This window comes from Chrysochloris asiatica, unplaced genomic scaffold (genome assembly GCF_000296735.1).
Source record: "Chrysochloris asiatica unplaced genomic scaffold, ChrAsi1.0 scaffold00045, whole genome shotgun sequence".
In the NCBI taxonomy this organism is placed as follows: Eukaryota; Metazoa; Chordata; class Mammalia; order Afrosoricida; family Chrysochloridae; genus Chrysochloris; species Chrysochloris asiatica.
In genome coordinates, this window is record NW_006408563.1 from 15,425,343 (window position 1) to 15,436,548 (window position 11,206).

Consider the following 11,206-nt stretch of genomic DNA (forward strand, 5'->3'; position numbering starts at 1 on the left):
TCTTGAGTCTTGACAAGCATGGGTTCCCATGTTGGTCGTTTATACCTGGGGCCTTTAGGAAGTTTCTTTGAGTCACCATGTCTTCATCTATGAAGCAGATGAAGTTCTTCCTCTCATCTTAAATGTCAGCATCCTCAGAGAGGCCTTACCAACCATTTGCATAAATCTAAGATCATCCCTTCAGTCACTTGATTCCATCCTCTGGTTTAATTTTGTTATATAGGCTTTATTACCATCTGAAATTACCTTATTTGTTTGTTTGCATGACTGTAGTTGACATTCCCTCTTAAGTGTAAGCTTCATGAGGTCAGAGACCAGACGTGTCATGATTCCTTCTCTCTTCCCAGAATCTGGTTCCTGGCACATGGTAGCATTGTTGTTAAGTGCCACTGAGTTGGTTCTGACTCATAGTAACCCTGTGGGGTTTCAGAGGTTTTTAATCTTCACAGGAGCAGAAAGCCTCATCTTTCTCTCACAGAGTGTCCAGTGGGCTTGAACCATGGACCTTGTGATTCGCAGTTCACTGCTTATCGTATGGAGCCACCTTGCTCCCTATAGTAGCATTAGATAAGTTTTCTATGGAGGGTGAGCTGCCTACCAGTTAACCAATTGCCTTCAAACTTACTTTTGAGGTCATTTGAACCATGTGACAGAGTAAAACTGTGCTTCATAGGGTTTTCAGTGCTTACTATTTTGGTTGTGGATTGCAGACCTTTCTCCTTAGCTGTCTTTGGGCAGACTTAAACCACCAACTGTCCCGTTATCTGCTGAGAGGACTGGCTTTTTGTACTACCTAAGGACTCTGGGGAAATGGTTCAGGCTTGAGGTAATAGGAATGAAAAGGAGGGAGACAATGATTGTACTTATGTTTACTGTCCTCGTAAACATTTTCCAGTATGTCTCCTTAGAAAATAAGTCTTTGAGCGTTTTGGACTATGTTACTAAAGTAAGTAGGAAGGTTTTTTTTGTTTTTTACCTTAAAGAAGTTTTGAAATTTATCATCCAGTGAGCAGTGGTCTACACTTGGCCTCAAGAGGGCTTTAGTAAAATGAGTAATGCAGGAAATACCATATATAAACAAACAAACAAAAGACAAAACCACTGTTATCAAGTTGATTTGGACTCATAGCAAGCCTGTAGGGCATAGTACAATCTTTACAGAAGCAGACTGACACATCTTTCTTCTGCTGAGTGACTGCTGGGTTTGAACCACTGACGTTTTGGTTAGCAGCTGAGTGCTTTAGTAACTTTGCCACCAGGGCTCCTATACCATGCATACGCCAAAAACCTACTGCCACTGGGTTGATTCTGACTCACAGTGACTCTGTTTAGGGTTTCTGAGGCTGTAAATCTTTACAGAACCAGAATGCCTCACCTTTCTCCCTTGGAGCATCTGGTGGGTTTTAACTGGTGGTTACCAGTCCAGAGCTTATTCCACAGAGCCACTGGTGATAGTGGTATGCCATCAAGTTGGTTCTGGCTCATAGCAACTCTGTCTAGGATTTCTGAGGTTGTAAACCTTTCTCCTCATCTGTCTCCCATGGAGTACCTGATGGACTTGAACTGCTGACTTTAAGGTTAGCAGCCCAATGGGTAACCCACTAGGCTAGCAGAGCTCCACTACATAGCCACTGGAGCTCCTTATACCATGCATAGACACAGAAGATGGAATGCTTCATATATGTGACTCTGGGATATACTAGGAGAAAATGTATAACGAGAACTCACCTGAGTAGATGTTTTCTTCCACAAACATTAATCTCACAGTGGGAGACACATGTTCCTGTGTCTACTAAAGGCAGCTCCAGCTGACACTAACATATATATCTTTGATGTTGTTTGTTTCAGGATTCTGAGAAGCGAACCCCCCTTCATGTGGCCGCGTTTTTGGGAGATGCAGAGATCATTGAGCAGCTGATTCTGTCAGGTAAATAACCACTGTGCTCAAAAGTCAACTGCAGATAAAGGCTTAACTGGCCAATTTACTAGAGTGACTACCACAATGAACCCAAATAAAATTCTCTTATGTTCATGGAAGTATACATGATGAGTGATTTTTATCAGTATATGGAAGACAATGAAGAAGTTGTTCTTATTGAAATGTTACTTCTCCATTAAAACTTAGGCATTGTCCTTACAGCAAGAATCATTCCCACCCCCTCCACACACAGAGTAGACAGGGATGGGCAACTTGGACATTGGCTACCCAAAATGGGGGGTGGGGGGCTACAAATGCAAGAAGTGACTGGCTTACAAGCTTTCAAGAGGGAACCTAGATCCAGAGGGCCTGGAGGAAGGTAGAATCTCCACTGAGCAGTATTCAATCTGACTAGGCGGGGCTGATGCAATGAAATGCAGACGGGTCTCTTGTGATACAATAGTGAATAATTGTTATCAGGACTGATTGTGAGGGTCAGAAATATAAACGTAGACGTTTTATAGCAAGGAGGGGAGTGATTAACTTTTCAGTCTAGGAGCGGAGGTCCCTAGGACCATCAAGGAAGAAGAGCAGAGAGCGGGACCCTACCCAGAGAAGCAGTGATGCCTGAAATGGAGCCAGAGATGATGACGTGGAGCAATGGAGCAGCAGGAGACTTTAGATCCAGAGAGGGAGAGCGACTGTGTGCTGAAGACCTGGGGGGTACAGGGGAAGGATTGCATGGAAAGGATTGTAACCATGGCAATGAGATGATATACGATAGAATGAATGTAAAACTAATGTTCTCCTATGTAAACTATCACATAATTCACAATAAAACATTTAAAGAAAAAAAAAAAAACTTAGGCATTACTTTGAAAATCTGATTCCTGGTTGATGAATCAGGTCCAACATCGTAGACAAATTCAACACATTTTGATATCTTTTCACTTTTCTAATTGTAAAAAGAAAATTGCATAAATATTTCAGCTATGCTGTAAAACAATACAAGATTTTGTTTGTGGACTGTCATCAAAATATAAAAACATGGATGGAAAAGAAACACATCAATTTCTGGATAACGTTGCTTCTGAGAAGGCAACAAGAATGAGCTATTAACATGGAAGGATATACAAATCTCTATGTCATATTTTACTTCATTTAAAAAAAAAATTAGAAGTAAATATGGCAGTCATGTTAAATATTTTAACAAACACTGGTGTTTGTTATAATAGTCTTTTCGTTTTTCATTTATTTTAGAGATTTCATTATATTAAAAAATGCCAGTGCTTTCGTTTTGAGATCCTGTATGTTCAGTACATCTCACCAAACAGGTTTGCAAAACCATTATGTGCTTTCTCCCTTGAGCATTTGCCAGTAAATCCCTGGAGTGATTCTGAGCATTTGCATGCGTCTAGTTGTAGATCATATGCAGACAGGCTGTCTTTTTTCTTCCTCCTTTTTATTTGAGGAGATTCAAATCTGGAGGAAATGCTTCTTCCCACAGACTACAAAAGACCTATACTAAAGTTGTGCCTTTGTTTGAGGTCATGAAGGGAAACAGTGGCATTCTAAAGCCAGAAGTTGTACAGAAGTAGGAGCTGATACCTGTATTCAAGCAGATATGGGGAGAACATTGTAGAAAAGAAACATGAACTATGTATGTTGTTACACACCAGGAGATTTACGTTGCCTTATGTTTCTTGCTTTCATGTTCTTGAAGTAGATTCAGAAAATGAGTATTCTTTGTCGTCAAACATGTGTGCCCTGTACTTGTGACAGTCACAAAAATCCAGTCATTCTTGTGTTGTAAAGAACAGGCCTTTCTTCCGACAATCTAAAGATATTCCAAGGCTGTGTTCCAAACAAATGTGTATTGTATAGTTCTAAACAAATGCGTATTGTATTGGCACAGGCGATGGCTAAGAGCCAGGGCATGCCTGGCTGGTTGCCCCAGCAGTTCAAATTGGCCTATGGAACATTGTAGGCAGAGTTCAGATCAGTTGTGCTGTAAAATAAAGAATTCTATAGTATGACACCTCATGGTCCCAACCAGCTATGCATACCACTCAAAGTTGACTACTTATCTCAAGTTAGCAGTTGAACCCTGCTGTTCTGTGGAAGAAAGATGTGGCAATCTGCTTCTGCAAAATCCTCAGAAAGCTTATGGAGCAATTTATCGTGTTCTGTCAGGTCACTTTGAATTACAATCAACTCAGTGGCAACAGCTTTGTTTTTTGTTTGTTTGGATTGGTTTGGTTTCACATCACCCTATCTTTAATCACCAACCCATCTTTAACTCTAGCAAACTCAGCAGAGAGAGCGAGCTGGGAGAGGCATGGCCGTTTCATGTATCTTGACCTGTACACCTGTTTGGTCTTGGAATTACACAGCTGTTAATCTTTGTAGTATAATTTTGGGTCACAGTTGCTGTGGAATTTCTCCTTATTGGCTTAGGAAGATTTAGGGCATGGAAGAGAAGGGGGGAAACCCTTCAGAAATTTTACTCGACTATAGAAACTTAGGCAAACTCTTATTTGCGTGGCTTTTATTTTCTCTGAAGTCCTTTATCCAATATATATATTATTTTTTAAAAAATCATTAAAAGAACATGATAATTTCATATCTGAGCTTGCATCTATAGGCTGACCCTTGCAGGAATCCAACTAAACTGTTTTCCAGTTTAATAATGAATGAGATGCTAAACATTTCCGTTTTGACGAATAATTTGGTCCTATCAGAACAGCCCGTTACAGCTTTATTCTTTATGGTTGTATTAATTTGGTGGTGGTGGTGGTTATGTGCTGTGTATTAATTTACAACCCACCAAATTCTGATGAAAGTTATCTGCTGTTAGCCAGGCGGTGGAACCCTGACTGCCTCTGAGCAGACCGGGAAGACCAGGTCTTGTGGAGGAACTCCTGTCTTGTAAATTGTGCCTTCTTATAGCTTGCAGTCCAGATTCTAGCATTATTGACTATAGCTCCTGTTTGGAAACTGGCCGAGTCAGGATTAAGGCAGAGAGAAGGTCAAGTGCTTATTAAGTCATTCTCAGGGAGATGTCTGAGTTACATCAATGTGAACCAATCAGTAGCTAAGGATTTAGAGACCTAGGGTTGAGCTGTAGAAAGCAGAGCACACAGAAAAATGACAATGCCCCAAAGAAAAACACTATAGGCATGAGGTGTGAGAGCCCTGGGTTGGTGGAAGAAAACTGGAAGTACCTCCCTTGAACAAGGGGGTGGTTGCAGAGTGTAACTACCAAGTAAAAAATTATAAATTTATTAGAACTTAACGCTATCAATCAAGTGGTATGCCTGCAAAGCGATTTTCTGTGATTTCCAAAATGTGGTTTCCACTCTCAAGACAAATTGCCTCGAGAGCCAGTAGCACATCATTCTTTTATTCCATTGTGCATGATAAATATCCATCCTTTGAAGATGGATTTGATTTTTTTGTCTGGTGAGTGATGGGTGTTGGAACCAGGCAGTGAAGGTTTGAGGTCCCAAATGTGGGGTGATTATTAAGTAATGAATCACTCTCTTGTGGGTGTGTAAAACTGACTCTAAAGGCAACTCCAAGGAGAGCTTGAAAAATGTTTTGAGCAATTGCTGCGTACTTGGAATTATCATACACTTTTCCAAGGTAATTACCTCGAAGGAGAGCACTCCTGTGTTATAATAAGATTGGTAGGTTTGTTGTTGTTTTTAAATCCATAGTAAAGTGATCTCATTATATTATAGTTACACTTGATATGTATGATCTCTTTTTTATATCTACTTATTTTATACTATTAAGTTAAAGTTTAGGTAAAGCCAACCTTAAAAATCAATTTTACTATTTGATCTGCAAGATTTTCAGTTCCCTGGCCCATACCATTTCTTTTTCTCTACTTTCTACTTCTTCTTAGATGAGAACACAAATGCTGCCTCTGGAAAATATGCCCAGAGTTTCTTTTATTTCTGACCCCGTGAAAATACAATCAAGAGGTAATAGGGATAAGATAAGGGCATACTTAATTTGCAACTAGAGCTTGTGTTTGCTGGCTTTTCCTTGGACTCTGTTTCTGAAGAATCCGCCTCGGCTAGCACTTGTTTTCATGTTTAAGCTTTCATAAAATGTCCTTGGGTAAAAGGCATCTGCCTTGAAATCATTAGCTATGCAGACCATGTCCTTCAGTGCACAATGAGAACTCGACAGGCAGGTACAGAACATGAAGCTTCCTTTCAAAAAAATCAGTTATAAATATTCAGTCCTGAGCCCTGTCAGAGTCTCCCTCTGACACATAAACAAGGCGCTGTGATAGCTCAGAGGAAGAGGATGAGGAAGCCAAACAGCAGGAGATGACACTGATGAAGTGCTGCCTGGATCTCTGTTCAGATAACTCTGATTTTGGAATCATAATTTTTGTGTGTGTGTGGGGAGGGAAGAGGTTGTTTTCCTGGCAGCTGGCTACTCGACCTTTTGAAGAGGATGAGTGGAGGGCTTAAACAGTGACGGAAAGAAGCCTTTTCCTAGATTCCTAATTATCATTAAATTCCTCAAGTGATTCCAAAGCAGCTCACAGACAATGCTACTGCTGCTACTGCTGCTCACTGGATGGTGTTGCTCGGTGATGCCCAGCATGCTTTGCAGCATGAGCACCTGACAGTTCATGTTTCTTCTTGGAAAAATCTTAATACTGCAAGCCACATTTGGAGCTACATTAAGCTAGAGATTTCTAGAGTATACAAATTATAATAATAGAAATAACAATGTTGTTGTTGTTAAGTGCTGTTAGCTTGATTCCCACTCATAGTGACCCTGTATAGGGTTTATATGAGGAGCGGCTGGAGGTTTGAAACACCGACGTTTCAGTTCAAACTGACCTGTGGTCCAGTGTTTATCCTACAACGCCACATCAGGACTCCTAAAATAGCAATAATATCATGTAAATGTATTATAATAGAAAAACAAAGGAAGTAGGCAGAGAACAGGAACAAGCAAGTCTCAGAAAATGAATTACAAATAACCAGTAAATATGTTAAAAAGAAAATGCAAAACTTAGATGCCATTTTATTCCCGTAAGATTTGCAAACCCTAAAACAACTAATAATATTCAGTATTGGCGAGGATGGAGAAACTCAGTAGTTTTATACACTGTTGGAGGATTCACAGTACTTATCAAAACCCGGAGTACACATTCCCTGTGACCCAGAAAGTCCATATCTAGTGGTCTATCCTAGACAAATACATACATATTTGCACAAGGATTCATTTTATATATGTTTATAGCAATGTTGTTTAAATAGTGAAATGTTAGAAACAATTTAAATATCTGTCAATAGAGGGAATATGTGAAAAATGTGGTCTGTTTATTTGGTGGATTAGCTGAAAAGGAATGGACATGTTTTAGTATCAACATTGCTAAGTATAAAACATGTATACTGAGTAAAACAAAGCAAATTTGGAGTTCAACACAATATAATACAATTATGAAAAACATATACAGCAATGGTATACATTTTCCTTTTAAAATTGTTGTGCTACAGTGAACACTGGTATTTGCCATTCAGCTTAGTTCTCTAGATTTTCTATGGGTACATGTGCTGAGGGTTAATGTGCCAGACTCCAAAGCTGTTTGAACTGCAAGGCTGGCAGTTCAAGCTCACCAGCTGCTCCTCGGAAACCCTATACAGGGTAGCTATGGGTTGGAATTGACTCGACGGCACTTAACAACAACAACATGTATTTGCAAACGAGACAAAAAAGCACCTGTAAGTGTACATGCCAAGGAGCTCTGGTAGCATAGTGGTTACGAATTAAGCTGCGAACCTTAAGGTCAGCAGTTCGAAACTACCAGCCGCTCTGCGGGAGAAAGATGAGGCTTTCTGCTCCCATAAAGATTTACAGCCTTGGAAACCCTGTTCAGGGTCGTTATGGGTTGAAACTGACTCGACGGCACTTAACAACAACAAGTGTACATGCCATACTTGGTGGTGGGTAACTAAAGAAGTGGGGAGAGTCCATCAAAGGGATAGTACCTAAATTTATAATGATCTACTTTTTTAAAAAAAAAGAAGAATCCATCTGTGCATTACTTGTGTCATCAAAGAATGAAGTCAGATAGGTTCGTTGCCAATTTTTATAACTTCTGACTTAGTTAATTCAATTGAGACAATAACTCTGAATTTCTCTTTCAACCAGATACCCCCAAACAAAGTCCATTGCCATTGAGTCAATTCCGACTCATAGGATCCCATTGTAGGGTTTTGGAGATTGTCAGTCTTCATGAGAGGAAAACAGTCTCATCTTTCTCTCTTGACCTTGCGGTTGGCAGCTCAATGCCTAACTCTGTGCTGCCAAGCATCCTTGAAATAAAACGAGTTGACATCGAGTTGCTTCTGACTCATGGTGACCCCATGTGTATGAGAGTAAGATTTTCAGTGACTGATTTTTTGAAGGAGGTCACTAGTGAGGTGACTCTGGGTGGACTCTAACCGTCAACCTTTTAGTTAGCACTGAGAATGTTAACCATTTGCACCCACCAGGGACGATCTGGATGGGATTGCAAGTTCTCAGCAGAGGGTTGACCTGGAATGAACCCATTCTAAAGCCCTGGTTTGGGTTGTGGGACTTGAGCGTTCCCAGGTGAGTTGCCTGGCTATAGTTAATGAAATTAGAATTTAAGTCATTTTCAGCTCAATCAACTAAGCAACAGTTTATCCGTGGCTTTCAATCTTGACAGCATATTCTAACAACCTGGGGGCCTGGAGATTTAAAAAAGTGTACTTGGTTTCTTCTTAACCAATCAAATCAGAGTTGGAAATGGTGACAGGAATTCTCTCTCTGCTTTTAGGAATTATTGTTTTTGTTAGCTATAATTATTGTTGTAGATGGTATTTGGTTTTCTTCAGTTAAAGAAAAAAATATAGTGTAAGTTCTATGATGTGTTATTTTCTTAAACCACACTTCCAGCTCACATTTACCCATGAAAGTCTCCAACTGCCTCTTTAGAAGGCTTTTTTTTTTTTTTTTTTTTTTTTTTCGCTCTGTCAGCTGACACTGGCTGCATGACTAGACAGCCCCTGCTTCAACTGGACTCACTTTCCCAGCCCTTGGCCTTGCGATCCTTCCCTTGTACTGCCTGTCCTCAGTACAGAAGTAAGAGGTCTTATTTCCTAGTCTATTTGATTCATCCCTCCTGTCATCTCTCACCTGAGCTTTACTCCCCATCGTCCAGAGGTGTTAGTGGTAGTCCCGTTGACCCTGATTCATGTATACCAGAAAGCAATAGTGCCCGATCCTGCCCAGTCTTCATGGCCACTCGTATGCTAGAGTCCATTGTTGTGGACACTGTGCCCGGCATTTGGAGTGCCTTCCAAACTATGGTCATCCCCCAGCACTGTACTGGGCAATATTTTGTTGTTGTCCGTAAGGGCTTTTACTTGATTTTGGAAGTAGATGGTCAGGCTTTCTTCCTCGTCTGACTTGGTCTTGAAGCTCCCCTACAACCTGTCTTCATGGGTGCCCCTACTGTGTTGGAAATACTAGTGCATAGTGTCTGACGCCATAGCAATTTGCCTGCCACCACAGTACATCAAACAGACAACTGCAAAGACATCGCATGTGTGTGTTTTTACTTTCCCCCTTTTGTAGCGCTTTCACAAAACTTTTAATCTTTGACCAGAAGATGAGCAAAACACTGACTCCCCAAAGAGGAAGCTTGTATTGGGTATCACAGTGGTTCAAAAATAGACTGGCAGGTTTGTGATTGTGGAGAATTGTGAGTTGTCATCAAAGAAGAACAAACTTTGCTTTCCCATGAATATGTTCAGTCGCAGCTTGATGCTTCAGAATGGTGACGTGTCTCATAGAGAGCTGAGCAGTGTAAACTGGTTTAGACATGCGCTTGAATCTTTCTGCCCAGCTCAGAGTCTGAGGAAGACTCGAGCAATCCACATTGGCTTAATCTGTCTCTGTTCAAAAGCTCCATAGAAGCTGACTTCTTCCTACCAAAATATCAAGCTTGTCCTACAGAAATATTTGAAATTCTTGGATAAACACATTTCTACCAATCCCCTCAGCCCAGACCTCATCAGAATTCAACTTTACAAGATTTGTTTGAAATCTAATTGACATCAGTATATATTTATTGGGAAATTGTTTACCTCTGATACTTTGCGGAGGCCCCTTCTGGAATATATTCAAAGCCCCTCATTTATATGTATATACATTCACTTAATAATTTAAAATAAAACAAAATGATGTATGTGATTACATGTCTATATGATTATGTTGTTGTTAAGTGTCGTCGATTCGATTCCAACCCATAGTGAACCCTGTAAAGGGTTTCCGGGGAGCGGCTGGTGAGCTTGAACTACTGACTTTGCGGTTCAAATGACTTTGCAGCCCATAGTGCCACACCAGGACTCTATATGTATGCACATGATATTTGTGTGTGTATGTATATAGATACATATACAAAGGGGATTCAAAATTTCATGGAAAATGGAATTAAAAGATAATGGAAAAAACAGACGGAACATCAGCAAATACTGTTGAATGACGATGCACGGAGGAGATCGTAATGATTGCAATGAAATGATTAGTGTAAAAGTGATGTTCTACCATGTAAACTATCACTCAGTTCACAATAAAAACTAAAATAAAAAGGCAATGGAATTGTTCTGGTAGCTTTTTGAAGTCCCTTTGTATATGATACTGTATCGTGAGCCTGGAACAGCCAGAACTTCACAACATGGCCTATTTTACTGGGTTGCTCAAGTTTACCACCTTTGGCAGGGAGCACTCTTACCACTTGGCTGCTGCTTTCTATTGGCAGAAATATTTGAGGTTCCTCTTCTCTGAAAGGTTTCAACATCCACGTTAAACAGCTCTGGCTTTCACAGTTGTTACTGTATGTATGTTGCTGTTTTTAAACGCCTTCAAGTCAGTTCCTACTCATGGCGACCCTGTTTAGGGTTTCCAAGGAGCGACTGGTAGATTTGAACCACCAGCCTTGAAGATTAAACTGACCTGGCAGTCTAGTGCTTTATACTATCCTAAGTGCCACACCAGAACAAATGTACATATGTGGGTGTAAATTTATATATGTGTGTATGTTGTTGTTGTTAAGTGTCGTCAAGTTGGTTCCGACCCATAGCGCCCCTGTATAGGGTTTCCGAGGAGAAGCTGGTGAGCTTGAACCACTAACCTTGCAGTTCAAACGGCTTTGCAGTCTGGCGCATTAACCCACAGCGCCATACCAAGAGTCCGTGTGTGTGCATGTGTGCGTTTATACACCTA

At 40.5% G+C, this 11,206-nt stretch overlaps 1 protein-coding gene across 2 annotated transcripts in view; it reads left to right on the forward strand.

Moving 5' to 3' along the window:
- The window catches only part of ANKRD44 (ankyrin repeat domain 44), a 400,403-nt gene that overhangs the window by 192,807 nt on the left and 196,390 nt on the right, over positions 1-11,206 (forward strand). For both annotated transcript variants that reach the window (XM_006862013.1, XM_006862012.1), the window contains one exon: positions 1,849-1,927. In XM_006862013.1, coding sequence (XP_006862075.1) covers positions 1,849-1,927 — 79 coding nt within the window. The remainder of the gene's footprint in view (positions 1-1,848; positions 1,928-11,206) is intronic.